The sequence below is a fragment of the Cydia amplana genome, chromosome 3, assembly GCF_948474715.1.
Source record: "Cydia amplana chromosome 3, ilCydAmpl1.1, whole genome shotgun sequence".
NCBI classification, from domain to species: domain Eukaryota; kingdom Metazoa; phylum Arthropoda; class Insecta; order Lepidoptera; family Tortricidae; genus Cydia; species Cydia amplana.
The window spans coordinates 11,751,361-11,768,848 of NC_086071.1; the positions used below are offsets into that span (position 1 = coordinate 11,751,361).

The window sequence follows — 17,488 nt, forward strand, 5'->3', positions numbered from 1 at the left end:
ATTTACGATTTTTTCCAAATATAATACTGGCAAGTTTGGTGTACGAAAAGTAACAACAGTTTTGTCTCTGGAACATTGTAAATCAGAAAATTCTTCACACGAGGTGTTACTTTTGTTTTTAAATTTATTTGGTGTATTATTGTCGTAAATCTAATCATTTATTACTGCTTATTCACCAAAACAAATCTAGCTTTACTTCACATCCTCTATTATGTGTAAGTTTGCCCACCAATTTGAAAAATGCATTATTGCATGTATTTATGAGCACACCGTGCACCGGGCAGGTGTCATTTTAAATTTGCAATAATCCTAGTATTGAATATGGGCAATATTTTTTCAGTGTCGTGATACCCATGAAATGGAGTAATAAAGAACATTGTTCTATGGAGATAGAATATTGGCGAGCAGGTAATATATAAAAAAAAAGTTGTCTTACACCATTTGTTTTATTTATTTCAAATAGATATAGGCAATTATTTATACATGCATTATGTATAATAGCCCCTAAACAATATGCGCGATAGCCTCATCTTCGTTATTTTAAGCTTGGCAGTTTATTAAACTATGGTTTTGTCGTAAAAAAAAATAAACACAGTTCTATGTCCAGAATCTGAGCCCAATGAACGTCGGTGGGATGGGAGAAATAGGCGGCGAGGTGGCGCTCATCGCCGACGAGCTCAGCCGTGCCGTGGAGCTCACTCTCAACCCGACAGTCTCCCATGAGGCTCGCAACCAGGCCTATAACGCTTGCGAAAGGTATAGCAATGTTTCACTAACTATTGTAACTTATTTTAATAATGAAAATCTGTAATATTTGTTTTTTTTTTGTAGCTTTAAAGAGAGCTCACCATGGTGTGCTCAAGCTGGCCTATTGCTGGCAAGTGGACAGTATTCTGCGGTTGTCAAACACTTTGGTCTGCAACTTATGGAGCACACAGTGAAGTACCGTTGGACACAGATCACGCAAGCTGAGAAGATATTTATAAAGGTATCTAGAATATTGTACTATATGGTATGGAATTGCTATTCAGTTTAATGTATATGACTAATCTAAGAAACCTGACTTGGACTCAGAATACCTATGTGATAGTTTTATTGGCGATGGTTATTTGAAAAACAATCTCGGTGTAGGTATGTGTGATGTGGAATATGGAGTTGATATTTAACATCACTAACCCTGGTACATTTTTCAACCAAACCATAGAGAAATATAGTAAGACAAGAGTGCTCATTCCATACATCAGTTTTAGTACCAAAATAACTATTATTTTCAGTGTCGACATCTAGCATCGAGTAGCGGAATTATCAGTACTGCTTGACAATAGATGTAGCACTTTTTGGTACCAAAACTGATGTATGGAGTGAGCAATCTATGTATTTTTTTCTCTATGACTAATAACCTCCTAAATTTTTATTTTTAATAAATGGGGCTTAAATGAAAACATTGATATAATTAAACAAAAACTCTACAACAGTTTTACTGCAAAAACTAGATCTGCTTTTATGATAACCCTGACATACTTTGGTGCTGTAATGATTATGTGGGGCATGTACGATGAATACTCTCTGATTAAGTTGACGCTCACACAACTGCTCAAACAATTAATTCAGTACAAGTTAAACTTTTTCTTGCAAATATATTATATTTTATTGATTTTTACCCATTTTAAGAACTAGCAAATGCCATGTAAAAATTCACACGGAAACTAAACTATATTTGCAAGGGCAGAGTAAGAAAAACCTTATTAACTTGTCCGATCCCGCGACCCGAAAACTAATTTTGTCATTGTCTCCCAGTATGGCTCACATTTGAGCCGTGGGAGTTGAAATTTTGAATATCGTGGGAAATCTGGAAAATTTATTTACGGCTCCTATTTGAGCCCTTGGGATATGACAGGTTAATGCTGAGTACTGAGCCCCCTTCAATTTCGATTCTCCATACAAACTTAGTTACACTCTCATTTTAAATCTAGTTAGATTTCTCTGTATCTTTCTACAATAGGATAAGGTATATCTAGTTCTGTAATTAGTTAATGTAGCTTCAGATACCATAGTTAAAAAAATACAACTAAGTTTTTCATACAAAACTTGTTTTAAAGACACATTATTTGCCCCAGTTCGGTGAATTGCTTGAACTAGTTTAGAACTCACATTTGTGTACAGGAAAATGCCATGAAACTGCTGTACATTGGCGGCTGGGAGCCGGGGCACCTGAACGACGCGCTCGCGCGGGTCATAGTGGAGATGATCAAGCGCGAGTGGCCGCAGCAGTGGCCGACGCTGCTCGCCGAGCTGAGCGACGCGTGCGGGCGCGGGCACGCGCACACACAGATCGTGCTGCACGTGTTCCTGCGGCTGGTGGAAGACGTGGCCACGTTGCAGGTGAGTGGCTCTTGTGGACCACACTGCTGGCAGAGTGATCCCAGATTGTACTGCTCGTATTTACACAGCGGGAGCAGGTAGTGGCCACATTACAGGTGAGTGTAAGGTTCTAATGGCCCATTCTTCTGTGCTGTCCTTAGTTTTACCCCGGGGGGGTTTAAAAGCAGTAAAGTAGAATTGATACTAATAATGTTGAGAAATATTACTGAACTAGTTAGCTATTGTATTAGATTGGTATTCCACCTGTCCAATTTCTTGGCCCAATGTGCATTGCGTCTCACTCTCTCACTAAGCAAAATGTGAGATGAGATGCAAATACACGTCGGAAAAAGAATTTAGACAGGTGGAATATCACACATAATTAATACATCTTTTAATTATTTTCTCATGTAATCAAGTCAAACATACAATACTTGGCTGCAGTACAATTAGGATCTAAAATTATAGTGTGTGCAAGAATATTTCAAATTATTTATAGTCTATACTATAAGCATGGCCAAAGAAACTGCCAATATTTTTTTTTATATCTTAAACGCATATAATACTTAGTATATGTATTTACTATTTTAATAATAATGTGTATTTCATGGGTTTTACAAACTTGTTTGACATTAAAAAAATGCTATTTGGAGGTTAAATTGTATTTTGAGGTTTAGTAAGATTGTTTAGAGTCACAAAGTTAGGCATGAAATTCATAGATAAGGGCAGCATCGTAAACTGACACGTGACGACTGCGCGCTTGTTGCTACACCGCTTTGATTTCTTACACCTACTTAGCTCATGACCTAAATATAAAGTAAATAAAAGATTAAAACCCAAAATGTAATTATATTTATAAATGGGCAATTAAATTATTGTTATCCTATTTAAAGCAAAGTAAATGTATGTTTAAAGTAGTTGATCAGTTAACCTTTTGGACGCCAATGACCGATATATCCGCAGCGTAGGTTCAACGCCAAAGACCGATTAATCGGTCACAGACCACAGAGCAACATCGACCTACGTGCATATACATAAAGTTCAACTTCAATTTTGACACTTCAATGATGTGGCGTCTGAGTGACAGCTTTTGTGTTTGACACGGCGTGGAAAAGGTTAAACATGGCTTTCCATCAAGAGAAGGGTCTTTATGTACATGAAGCATAAGGACCCTTGTCTGATGGAAAGCCTCAAATTTATATGTTTAGTGGATCACACTAGTCTAAACCTATTATGTGACACCTATAGTCCATTATATTCAGTATGGTTACCTATTTAGTTTTACATTTGAGCACATTATTTAGCACTACAACCTAATGAATGATTAAAATTTAGTTATATGCACTCCATTGTATTTTTGTATTGTTATAAAGTTCATACCAAAATGTCCTTGTCCTCTAGCCGCCCACAGACCTATAAAAAGGTCTCCTGTTCCATTCTAATTTGAACTTTGTGTTGACAAAATAAAATTTCATTTTGCTTGGCAAGGTTTGACGTATGGGCGGATAGAGGTTATACCTGCTAGCTACCTCTGCTGCAAGTAGAGTCACTTGTGGACCTTCTGGTTTATGTTGACAGACGCTAGAGCAGCACCAACGGCGCAAGGACATCTACCAGGCGCTGACGAGCAACATGGCGGAGATCTTCGCGTTTTTCATGCGGCTAATAGAGTCACACGTGCAAGAGTTCAGGGAACACACCGCCAAAGGCGACGCCAACGCTGCCGCCAGCAACGGCAGGGTCGTGCAGGTACTCAAATTATACGTTATCACTACATAGTATAAAACAAAGACTCTTCCCGCTGTCTGTCTGTCCCTATGTATGCTTAGATCTTTAAAACTACGCAACGGATTTTGATGCGGTTTTTTTTTTAATAGATAGAGTTATTCAAGAGGAAGGTTTATGTATAATTTGTTAACCCGTGAGAAGCCAGGGCGGGTCGCTAGTAATGATTAAAACTAATAATGAAAACTACATTAACTATAATAAATCTAAAAATGAACATTTCTCTGGTTCATGTTTGCCCGTCTGTCGTGTGATGATGTATGAATGAATGAATGAACGTTTATTCACAAGAACATATGGTACAGTATAGTGGATGTTATAAATTTACAATGTTGGCCTTAATATGTTCTGCCATAATGTTTTTGCATGTTAAGGCATGTCATCCACACGTTTTTTCCAATTTTTACAGTGCGTTTCTAGTGTGATGCCTAAGAAAATAGACTCTTCAACTTCTTCTATTGTCGTGTGAAACTTTGTATGGTGTTAACTGTTTTAATAAACCCTTTGGTGCTACGTCGCCAGGTGGTCCTGCTGACGCTGACGGGGTTCGTGGAGTGGGTGTCGACCAACCACGTGGTCATGAACAACGGGCGCCTGCTGCAGATCCTGTGCATCCTGCTGCAAGACGAGGCGTTCCAGCTGCCCGCGGCCGAGTGCCTACTCCAGGTGGTGAACAGGAAAGGATCGGTGAGTGTGATACTGTTCTTGTTTGGTGCAACGTCGCCAGGTGGTCCTGCTGACGCTGACGGGGTTCGTGGAGTGGGTGTCGACCAACCAAGTGGTCATGAACAACGGGCGCCTGCTGCAGATCCTGTGCATCCTGCTGCAGGACGAGGCCTTCCAGCTGCCTGCGGCCGAGTGCCTGCTGCAGGTGGTGAACAGGAAAGGATCGGTGAGTGTGCTACTGTTCTTTGTTGCTACGTCGCCAGGTGGTCCTGCTGACGCTGACGGTCTTTGTGGAGTAGGTGTCGACCAACCACGTGGTCATGAACAACGGGCGCCTGCTGCAGATCCTGTGCATCCTGCTGCAAGACAAGGCGTTCCAGCTGCCTGCGGCCGAGTGCCTACTCCAGGTGGTGAACAGGAAAGGATCGGTGAGTGTGATACTGTTCTTGTTTGGTGCAACGTCGCCAGGTGGTCCTGCTGACGCTGACGGTGTTCGTGGAGTGGGTGTCGACCAACCAAGTGGTCATGAATAACGGGCGCCTGCTGCAGATCCTGTGCATCCTGCTGCAGGACGAGGCGTTCCAGCTGTCTGCGGCCGAGTGCCTGCTCCAGGTGGTGAACAGGAAAGGATCGGTGAGTGTGCTACTGTTCTTTGTTGCTACGTCGCTAGGTGGTCCTGCTGACGCTGACGGGGTTCATGGAGTGAGTGTCGACCAACCACGTGGACATGAACAACGGGCGCCTGCTGCAGATCCTGTGCATCCTGCTGCAGGACGAGGCCTTCCAGCTGCCCGCGGCCGAGTGCCTGCTGCAGGTGGTGAACAGGAAAGGATCGGTGAGTGTGTTACTGTTCTTCTTTGGTGCAACGTCGCCAAGTGGTCCTGCTGACGCTGACGGGGTTCATGGAGTGAGTGTCGACCAACCACGTGGACATGAACAACGGGCGCCTGCTGCAGATCCTGTGCATCCTGCTGCAGGACGAGGCCTTCCAGCTGCCTGCGGCCGAGTGCCTGCTGCAGGTGGTGAACAGGAAAGGATCGGTGAGTGTGCTACTGTTATTTGTTGCTACGTCGCCAGGTGGTCCTGCTGACGCTGACGGGGTTCATGGAGTGAGTGTCGACCAACCACGTGGACATGAACAACGGGCGCCTGCTGCAGATCCTGTGCATCCTGCTGCAGGACGAGGCCTTCCAGCTGCCTGCGGCCGAGTGCCTGCTGCAGGTGGTGAACAGGAAAGGATCGGTGAGTGTGCTACTGTTCTTTGGTGCAACGTCGCCAGGTGGTCCTGCTGACGCTGACGGGGTTCGTGGAGTGGGTGTCGACCAACCACGTGGTCATGAACAACGGGCGCCTGCTGCAGATCCTGTGCATCCTGCTGCAGGACGAGGCCTTCCAGCTGCCTGCGGCCGAGTGCCTGCTTCAGGTGGTGAACAGGAAAGGATCGGTGAGTGTGATACTGTTCTTTGTTGCTACGTCGCCAGGTGGTCCTGCTGACGCTGACAGGGTTCATGGAGTGAGTGTCGACCAACCACGTGGACATGAACAACGGGCGCCTGCTGCAGATCCTGTGCATCCTGCTGCAGGACGAGGCCTTCCAGTTGCCCGCGGCCGAGTGCCTGCTGCAAGTGGTGAACAGGAAAGGATCGGTGAGTGTGCTACTGTTCTTTGTTGCTACGTCGCCAAGTGGTCCTGCTGACGCTGACGGGGTTCGTGGAGTGGGTGTCGACCAACCAAGTGGTCATGAACAACGGGCGCCTGCTGCAGATCCTGTACATCCTGCTGCATAGTCTTACTGGTTATGAAGCTTTTTTGCCCGAAAGCTGCATTTTGAAAGGAAAGCAAGCCGCTTTGCACGATGATAGTGGAGGCTCAATAAAACGATTTTTTTCGAAGAACCGGTAATTTCGTCCCTTAGGAGCCGAGGTGAAGCGAGGTCTGTTATAAACAGAAAAAAAAATCCTACAAATTTTACGGATCATCCGATTTCGTTAAATTTGGTATCAATTGTAAGAAAATGACTTTCTTTATCGTAAAAAAAATTAAAACAAAATATGTCAATACAAAAATAATGTATAAAAAATTGAAAACTTATTTTTTCCTTTTACACTTTATTTTTGCAAATAGTGTGTTCCATATAGAAAAAAGTCTACAAAAAGCACTAAATGATAAAATCAAACATATTTCTTATCGTATATTGAAAACCGCATCAAAATCGGTTAAGCCGTTTATGAGATTCAAGTTTTCAAATTTGGCTAAGTTTTATTTACATGGCGATTTTTAGTACTGTCATATTCTTGAGTTGGGACTATTATTGGGCTTCTGTTAATGACCAAGTTTATGTGCTGTGGGTTGTTAGGATAAGCAAGGATACACATGTTGAAGTGTTTGTGTTTTGATGCCAGTGGAAGATGGCCCTTCGTGGACCAGAAGGTCTTCCAGGCGTTTTCGATGCGTCGATCGATTTCCTTGGACTGCATATTATCGAATGATTCTATCTGGCCCATGCAGGTGTATTCGTCAACAAAATTGTATATCCTGCCCATCTACCGTGACCCTACGTTTCACTTCATTGACCATTAACTGGGTTTTTGTCCTGTTCATTTCGAATCCGACTTCAAGACTTGCTGGTCTAAGGTCTAACATTTTCTCTAAATGAGGTGCAGTGTGGGAAAACAAGACTATGCCGTCGGAAGAACGCAGGTTTTTTAACCTTATTTCGCCGACGTCAATGCCCATTGTTTCCCATTTAGCCACCAGCTTCTGGACGATTTCCTGTAGGCAAGAGGTAAACAGCTTTGGAGATAGTGGGTCGATCATCCTGTTCGACTCCTTTTTGGATGCAGAATTAGGGCCGGGAACTTGCAGTACTTTTGCGGTAGATGGTTCCGATGAGCTTGTGCCTATAACGCTGCTCGCGTTGCTTCGCTGTGTGGCTAACGACGTGTCTTACACTAAATATGCGCCGGACCTGGGGTCGCCCCTTTTTTCACGTAGGCATCATTGTCCTAACTTATTGATAGTTTTTTTTGCCTCAGCACACTAAGAGCCGCTTGTCTCTACGGCTACTGGTACAGTCGACGTCAAAAATATGTTTACAATTTTCGCCTTATTACAAAGGCATAAGGTACAAAAGTGTAAACATATCTTTGACGTCGACTGTACCTATGTACAAATTCGTAGGCAGGCTCCAAATTAGAATATTTCGCTCGTTTAAGTTTTGCTGTATTTTCGGCGGCTGCTCCGACGCGCCCTGTGGTAGGTGTGAAGGGGCAAGTGTGCTTACACACGTCGCATCCCAAACGGGGCTGCGTTTTCAGCAGTGTCAAACAATCTGGCCTTTTTCCGTCAGCCCTATTTAGGCCCTGAGACTCCAACACGTCCAGCGTCCAGTAGCATTCTGAAGTACCTCCTGCCTTTATACCTAAGTAAGCTTATTTCGTTCCCTAGAAACCATTTTATTAAATTGTATTATGCACATGCAGAGCACAGAACGGTTTTTTACAGTACTTAAAGAACAAACTTGTAACTAACCTTCCCTCAACTCAAGCTGCACTTCACAAACATACGTTGCGTGCAGCGTACCATGTGAGCTAAGTACGAATGAAGGCGAATAGACCTTTTCAGGGTTCCGTACTCAAAGGGTAAAAACGGGACCCTATTACTAAGACTCCGCTGTCTGTCTGTCCGTCTGTCCGTCCGTCTATCCAAACGGAACAGAACTGGTAAACATCCGACTGTATCTCACGAACCGTGATAGCTAGACAGTTGAAATTTTCACAGATGATGTATTTCTGTTGCCGCTATAACAACAAATACTAAAAATAGAATAAAATAAATATTTAAGTGGGGCTCCCATACAACAAACGTAATTTTTTTGCCGTTTTTTGCGTAATGGTACGGAACCTTTCGTGCGCGAGTCCGACTCGCACTTGTCCAGTTTTTTGTGAATATATACACATATTTTAAAAATAGATAAAGTAAATACCCACAAAATACTTAAAATGTACTATGATTTACATGCTTCTTGGTCTATAAAATAAATAAATAATACTAAGCCAACTTCTGAAACATGGATCTCATAAACTGCTTAACCGATTTTGATGCAGTTTTCAGTATATGATGAAAAATGTGTTTAATTTTATGGTACAGTACTTTTTTCTAAACATTATTCAATGTGGAAGACACTATTTGCACAAATAAACCTTAAAAGGAAAAAGTAGGTTTTCTATCTTTTCACACTATTTTTCTTTAATAATATTTTGTTTTTATTTTTTTTATAATTAAGAATGTAATTTTCTTTCAATTGACACCCAATTTAATGAAATTGGATGATCCGTGAAACTTGTAGGATTTTTTTTCTGTTTTTAACAGACCTCGCTTCACCTCGGCCTCTAAGGGACGAAATTACGGGTTCCTCGAAAAAAATGTTTTAATGGGCCTCCACTATCATCGTGCAAAGCGGCTTGCTTTCCTCCAAAAGTGCAGCTTTTTTTTCATAACAAGCATGACTAGCAGGACGAGGCCTTCCAGCTGCCTGCGGCCGAGTGCCTGCTGCAGGTGGTGAACAGGAAAGGATCGGTGAGTGTGCTACTGTTCTTCTTTTTAGGGTTCCGTAGCCAAATGGCAAAAAACGGAACCCTTATAGATTCGTCATGTCTGTCTGTCTGTCCGTCTGTCCGTCTGTCCGTCCGTATGTCACAGCCACTTTTCTCCGAAACTATAAGAACTATACTGTTGAAACTTGGTAAGTAGATGTATTCTGTGAACCGCATTAAGATTTTCACACAAAAATAGAAAAAAAACAATAAATTTTTGGGGTTCCCCATACTTCGAACTGAAACTCAAAATTTTTTTTTTCATCAAACCCATACGTGTGGGGTATCTATGGATAGGTCTTCAAAAATGATATTGAGGTTTCTAATATCATTTTTTTCTAAACTGAATAGTTTGCGCGAGAGACACTTCCAAAGTGGTAAAATGTGTGTCCCCCCCCCTGTAACTTCTAAAATAAGAGAATGATAAAACTAAAAAAAATATATGATGTACATTACCATGTAAACTTCCACCGAAAATTGGTTTGAACGAGATCTAGTAAGTAGTTTTTTTTTTATACGTCATAAATCGCCTAAATACGGAACCCTTCATGGGCGAGTCCGACTCGCACTTGGCCGCTTTTTTCTTTGTTAGGGGCTATGTCAGGATTGTCAGGCTCCTGGGCCTCAGTGTACTCCTCTTTGCGTTATATTATGCCCAAAAGCGCGTCAATCTGTGAAGGTGTGCAAATGTAGTTTAGTGGAGCTTTGTCCTTAACAAAAAAGTTGTAACTTTTGTGTAATAAATAACTAAACTAAACTACATACCTCTTTGCTCACGATTAATTAAATTTAACTATATTAACAATGATGAACATATTTTTCTGCACAAATTGTGCCTGTTTGGTACAACCAGCCCTATGTTATTCCTTATTATAGTTCGTTTTTTTAGCATTATATATATAGCATAGTAAAAAAAAGGCGCGAAATTAAAATTTTCTATGGGACGATATCCCTTTGCGCCTACATTTTTCAAATTTGCCGCCTTTTTCTACTGTCAAGATCTGGTTGACCAAGTATAGTGTGTCAATTGCAGACCAAGGAGCGCAAGCCGCTGATGATTCTGTTCAGCGAAGACGCGATCTCATGCATACATCGCGCCGCGGTGGCCAGCATCAACGTCGCTGACGAGAAAAACTACTTGTTCCTAAAGAAGCTCTCTCAGGTTGGTGGACTTTAACATTCACTTTTAGCCTTTTGAGGAATTATGTATATGTCACTGTAAAATTGTAAACACCCGTCAGTTTATAATCTCGCTAGTTAAATTATAAACTGACGGTAGGGAGATTATAAACTAACCTAACCTACGTTAGATTGTAAACTGACGGGTTCACAATCTTACGGTGTCATATACAAAGAAATATTGTTAGCTTTTGTAGTTCGTAACCTGTGGAGAACTGGCGATTCCTGGAAACATACATCACTACATAGTATAAAACAGTCGCTTCCCGCTATCTGTCTGTCCCTATGTATGCTTAGAACTTTAAAACTACGCAACGGATTTTGATGCGGTTTTTTTAAATAGATAGAGTGATTCAAGAGGAAGGTTTATGTATAATTTGTTAACCCGTGCGAAGCCGAGGCGGGTCGCTAGTACATAATATAACAACCCTTGACTGTATTGTCACAGGTATGTACTTCCAAATAAAATATAAATTCACTACCTAAACTTGTTATTTATATATATAAACGCGAAAGACCTGACTGACTGACTGACTTAAATCAACGCACAGCCCAAACCGCTGGGACTAGAAAGTCAAAATTTGGCAAGTAGGTTCCTTATAAGGTCTAGGGGTCCACTAAGAAAAGATTTTTCAAAATTCATCCCCTAAAGGGGTGAAATGGGGGTCCAAAGTTTGTATGGGGTTCAAGTTTTATTTTGAGCTAGGAAATTGAAACTTCGTTAAAAGATATATTATAAAATTACAAGGAAACTAATTTCAGCGTTTTTGAAAATTCATCCCCTAAGGTGGTGAAAAAGGGGTAGAAAGTTTGTATGGAGATACCAAACTTCGTAAATAGGTAGTAGGTTTTACTAAATAGTGGACTTGGATTATATCGAGAACAATTTTATTCAGTTAAGCTTTGGTTTCCTCCGATAGCGGTGCCGTCATATAGCGGCCGTCTCCATACAAATACTACGACATCCATATTTAGCCGTATTATTTAGTATGGAGACGGCCGCTATATGACGGCACCGCTATCGGAGGAAACCAAAGCTTAAGGGGCTTGAAACTTCGTAGCCAGGTTGTGTATAATAATTAACAAATGATTAACAGTCCCTACTGCTATCTTTTGCTGCATAATGTTCTAAGCTAATGTAGAATATGTAACCACCAATATACAAATCCACGCGTACGAAGTCGCGGGCAACAGCTAGTCTTATTTGTAAACCTAATTGTGCAGGTGGTGGCGGGCTTAGGCCAGCAGCTAACCTCTCTCTGGAGCTTCGCCACGGGCGTGGAGTTCTGGATGCCGGTGCTGCTGGAGAGCATGCTGCTGCTGACGTCGCACCCGTCGCTGACGCTGACGCACGCCGTCAGCAGCGTGTGGCTGTGCGTGTTCCGGCACGAGCACGCCAGCAGGCTGCCCGCCGTGGCCGCCGTCGTGCCGCGCTGGCTGCACGCCGCCGCGCCCAAGCTGCTCAAGGTAGCCACGAGACACCCTCATTGGCAGACGACCAGGCCCCTATTTCACCACGGTGACAGGTGCGAAAATTGTCGACATCACTGTTACTGACGTCACAGGCCTCCATAGACTACGGTAACCGCTTACCATCGGAGGGGCGGTGCGCTTGTTTGCCACCAACATATTAATTAAAAAAAAACTCCATTATATCGCCAATAAATAAGTACTTATGTTGCGAAGCTAATGACAATTGTCACAAGAAACACGACAATTGTCACGAAATTCCGACACAGAACTCATTTCGTGTCAAGAATTACCGCAAGTTTTATTAAATCGTGTGACAATTGTCATCATCATCATCATGAACTTCGAAAGAGAAATACCTGTTTTTTGCCGATATAATAAAGTTTTTTTAAATAATACAATGATGGTGGCAAACAGGAATACGGCCCGCCCGATGGTAAGCGGTAACCGTAGCCCATGGATGCCTCTGACGTCAGCAACAGTGGCATTTGTCGAATTGTCGCACCTGTCGACTTTCACCGACCAGGCGGCTTCGGAGCGCATTTCACATTTGTACGGCCGCAAGCCGGACGGACTCCATCGCGTCTGCCATACATAATGCTTATTGTGAAATGCCAACCGGTCGGTGGAAACTGTACATTTTTAGGTACACATCGTACGAAAGGGTATAATGGGCAGAAACGGACTGTGCGGACCAGAGCAAAATGATATGTCACTCTTAGGGCCAGTTGCACCAACCCCATTTAACGAACTGATCAACGTCAATCTGCAGTGTAGTATGAAACTTCCCCTACGATAACATTTAGCGAACGCTTTAACGGAGATAGACGGTTTGGTACAACTGACCCTTATTCATTTAAAGCACTTGTATGCATTTCACCATTGCGAGAGAAAGGAGCCAGTTCCGCTCGCAGTGGATGACGGGCATAAAAGCGCTCTTATCTTAACAGCGAATATTATTTTATTTTATTACGCACCTACCTCTAACCTTCCTCTTGAATCACTCTATCTATTAAAAAAACCGCATCAAAATCTGTTGCGTATCTTATTTTTTTTTTTTTTTTTTTTTTTTATAATGTGTTCTTAGGTGACGTACCCCGCCACGCGCGCGAGCGGCGCGCACGACGCGGCCACGTACGCCTGCATCGACTACGACAGCGAACAGGAGTTCGCGGTCTTCTTCAACCGCTGCCGCACAGAGATACTAGACTGCTTTAGGTGACCTGTGTTACATATTTTATAGTTTTCATTTCCATTATTCCAGTCTTCAACAACAGTTCCACTTTACAAAATGATGCTTGCCGAAAGCAAATGCACAAGTTAGGTACTATAAAAAATATTAAAATTATTATAACTATTATAAGTGTGCCTTTTATGTCGCCGTCATCAGATCCTGACGTAGTTATAATATGACACCAAGTCGAAAGCATACTCTTTCCAAAGAATTTCCGAATCCGAATTCGGGATAGCTAGTCTCCGAGAGATTGGTAAATACATAAAAAAATTGATAAATCGAGAACCTCTTTTTTAAGGCGGTAAAAAATAAGGGGTCTCCGTTTTATCTTTTACTAATGCAGTCATATGCACCGTGAAGCACAATTATAGTGCCGCAGAATAACAAGAAGTGACATTAACCTTTTAACCGCCGTAGACTGATGTATAAGACATACAAAATCGGGCTCATTTCGCCGCTGTCTAGTAAATAAGGCAACATTTCGTGTAATTTCGTACCCCTCGGTGACTAAGACTAAGCCATAGAGAAAAAAATACATAGAGTGCTCACTCCATACATCAGTTTTAGTACCAAAAAGACTATTAGCATCTAGTATCGAGTAGCGGAACTATCAGTACTGCTACTTGACAATAGATGTAGCACCGACCGGAAAGTCTTATGCTGTTGAGATAAGACTTTCCAGTCGGTGCGACATCTATTGTCAAGTAGCAGTACTGATAGTTCCGCTACTCGATGCTAGATGTAGACACTGAAATTAATAGTCTGAACTGATGTATGGAGTGAGCACTCTTGTCTTACTTATTTCTCTATGCTCAAGCACGCTCGATGACATAGTCTATGGCGGTTAAAAGGTTAATATAGTGAATATTGTCTCCAGACATTGCATGTGCGCGGCGCCGCTGGTGACTTGGGCGTACGTGGAGCAGTGGACGCGCGCCGCGCTGGACAAGGTGGCGTCGTGCCCCGCCGAGCTGGACCACACGCACCCGCTCCACGTCGAGTGGGAGGCCCTGTCGCAGGTCACTCTGCCTGCTAGCCCCTAGTCTTGCTTCTGTTCGGCTGGCTGGCCCGGAGATATATACAAGCTGACTAGAAACAAAATAACCCCATGTGTTATTGTGCCGCGAGCGGCTAAACTGTACATGCGCAGTTTGACAACGTCAAATGCGAAGAGGCTTGAATTTTATTTAAACCAATAAAAACTTGTACTGACCGATCACAATTTTTTTTGTATAGCGGGAAATTGTGTATTGGGTTGGGTAATATTCAAATCTTTGGGCTGGGTATATTTATGGATAAGGGTACTATTAACTATCAGAATAATGGTTGGACTGTTTTCGGAAGAGCGAGTGGAGAGCTTAGTCTATAGTTATATTAATTATATATTCAGTTGCTGGGTTGCTCCATTCACCGCAGCACTGCATGCTATATTACATAGTGTATCATCACCGCAAGAGGGGCGTTACTGCGCTAACATTATCGATCAGTCATGTTCGAAGCAGAGAGAAATTAGCATTTCGCAGTGCTGGTGGTGGTGGAGCTTAAGATGATATGATTCTAAAATGCTTGTTGCCATAAAATAAGTTCTATATTACCTAAGCATTAGAATTTGAAGATTTTACCTATAACTCAATTTTCCAGGTGTTAGACGTGGTGCTATCGCGGCTGCTGCACTGCGAGCCGCGGCCTAACGTGGTGGAGGGTCTGCAGCTGCTGCAGCGCTGCGTGGCGTGCACGCCGCCCGCGCCGCTCGTCCTGTCGCTGCTGCTGTCGCTAGTGTCCGCGCTCTTCGTGTTCCTCAGCTGCGCCTGCAGCCAGATCGCAGGTACATGATCAATGACCATATCCGTCCGGAAACATCTCGCGAATAGACTACCCGTCTTTTTCTAACTGTACTCATTAAAGAGGGACGTCGGGCGATATACTGTCGCGGCGCTTTCGTGGTAAGCCTTCATAGCGAATCGGTTCAGTTCAGAATAGAGGCCTGTGCACACCGGCTTGCGTGTGCGTGACGTGCACGTGCGCGTGCGCTAAATTGTTGGAGCCGCACACGCACACGTCACGCAAGCGGTGTGCCGTCTCTCATAAGGATCTGTATACTACAACGCTGCGTGCGTGACGTGCACGTCACGTACACGCAGCCGGTGTGCACAGGCCTTAAAGGCCTTAAAGGCCTGTGCATACCGGCTTGCGTGTGCCTGACTTGTACGTGCGCGTGCGCTAAAATGTTGGAGCCGCACACGCACACGTCACGCAAGCGGTGTGCCGTCTCTCATAAGGATCTGTATACTACAACGCTGCGTGCGTGACGTGCACACGCAGCCGGTGTGCACAGGCCTTAAATGAATGAAACGAATGTTTGGTGCAGGTCCAGGCGTGGGCGTGGCCGGCGCGGAGCTGCTGCCGCGCGTGCTGGACAAGATCTTCGCGGCGCTGCTCACCGACAACCACACGCCGCCTGCGCGCCGCTCCCGAGCCGTCAAGAACGTGCGCCGCCACGCCGCCAGCCTGCTCGTCAAGCTCGGCTCCAAGGTGAACACAACCTTATTGCAGGGTAACAAGGTCGATGTCGGCGCCGCTCACCGACAACCACACGCCGCCTGCGCGCCGCTCCCGAGCCGTCAAGAACGTGCGCCGCCACGCCGCCAGCCTGCTCGTCAAGCTCGGCTCCAAGGTGAACACAACCTTATTGCAGGGTAACAAGGTCGATGTCGGCGCCGCTCACCGACAACCACACGCCGCCTGCGCGCCGCTCCCGAGCCGTCAAGAACGTGCGCCGCCACGCCGCCAGCCTGCTCGTCAAGCTCGGCTCCAAGGTGAACACAACCTTATTGCAGGGTAACAAGGTCGATGTCGGCGCCGCTCACCGACAACCACACGCCGCCTGCGCGCCGCTCCCGAGCCGTCAAGAACGTGCGCCGCCACGCCGCCAGCCTGCTCGTCAAGCTCGGCTCCAAGGTGAACACAACCTTATTGCAGGGTAACAAGGTCGATGTCGGCGCCGCTCACCGACAACCACACGCCGCCTGCGCGCCGCTCCCGAGCCGTCAAGAACGTGCGCCGCCACGCCGCCAGCCTGCTCGTCAAGCTCGGCTCCAAGGTGAACACAACCTTATTGCAGGGTAACAAGGTCGATGTCGGCGCCGCTCACCGACAACCACACGCCGCCTGCGCGCCGCTCCCGAGCCGTCAAGAACGTGCGCCGCCACGCCGCCAGCCTGCTCGTCAAGCTCGGCTCCAAGGTGAACACAACCTTATTGCAGGGTAACAAGGTCGATGTCGGCGCCGCTCACCGACAACCACACGCCGCCTGCGCGCCGCTCCCGAGCCGTCAAGAACGTGCGCCGCCACGCCGCCAGCCTGCTCGTCAAGCTCGGCTCCAAGGTGAACACAACCTTATTGCAGGGTAATAAGGTCGATGTCGGCGCCGCTCACCGACGTCGCCAGCCTGCTTGTCTGGCTTCTCCTTTTTCCAATAAAAAAATCGTATAATTATTGAACCTCCTCAAAACACCTCGAAAATCGGTCGAGAAATGCGATCTGTAGAGAAGAGCCGAGATTTACGAAAGCATTTCTTTTTTTATCGAAGCTGAAACGCATTCGTTCAGATAGATATGTAACTTACCATACATGCATGTATTTTTCTCAAAAATGGACGGCAAAGTCGACGTTACCGGTTAAAAAATAGGTCGCGAAGTGCGTAGTTTATGGTCATTCAAAAAATTAAAAAGTTAAAAACATTGCAGTCTCGATTTCGGGACTGCAATGTCGCATACAAATTCCATTATTTAACGAGTTCCAAACTTTTTAAAACTTCAAATGGCCATATCAAATGAAGGCATAGGTCCCTTAAACAGCCAAACAGATGATCAGCACTTATTATTATAAAGCCTATAACAGACTATCGCAACGCACCGCGACCTTGGAGCGTCGCACCCATAAGTGAGAGCGAGAAACAGATATCTCTTTCTCGCTCTCACTTATGGGTGCAACGCTCCAAGGTCGCGGTGCGGTGCGATAGTCTGTTACAGGCTTAATGTTGGTACCGCGACTATTTAGGTGTCTCAAATAGGTTAGCGTAGTTTCAGCAGAAAATACACTTCTTTTTTTTTTAAAGGCGGCAAGCTAATTTTTTTAATGGTTGTATTTTTTTCTGTGAAAATTAATGGAAAATTAGAACGTTGCTTCAGTAAGTTCT

At 44.4% G+C, this 17,488-nt stretch overlaps 1 protein-coding gene across 1 annotated transcript in view; it reads left to right on the plus strand.

The window, feature by feature from the left end:
• The first annotated feature begins 294 nt into the window (after positions 1-294).
• The window catches only part of LOC134662538 (exportin-5), a 30,257-nt gene continuing 13,063 nt past the window's right edge, over positions 295-17,488 (plus strand). The window contains exons 1-12 of the mRNA XM_063518797.1: positions 295-408; positions 608-756; positions 832-988; positions 2,164-2,382; positions 3,940-4,110; positions 4,669-4,833; positions 10,441-10,569; positions 11,811-12,053; positions 13,144-13,274; positions 14,168-14,309; positions 14,932-15,115; positions 15,659-15,822. Of these exons, the coding sequence (XP_063374867.1) occupies positions 620-756; positions 832-988; positions 2,164-2,382; positions 3,940-4,110; positions 4,669-4,833; positions 10,441-10,569; positions 11,811-12,053; positions 13,144-13,274; positions 14,168-14,309; positions 14,932-15,115; positions 15,659-15,822 (1,842 nt within the window). The 5' untranslated portion in view covers positions 295-408; positions 608-619. The remainder of the gene's footprint in view (positions 409-607; positions 757-831; positions 989-2,163; positions 2,383-3,939; positions 4,111-4,668; positions 4,834-10,440; positions 10,570-11,810; positions 12,054-13,143; positions 13,275-14,167; positions 14,310-14,931; positions 15,116-15,658; positions 15,823-17,488) is intronic.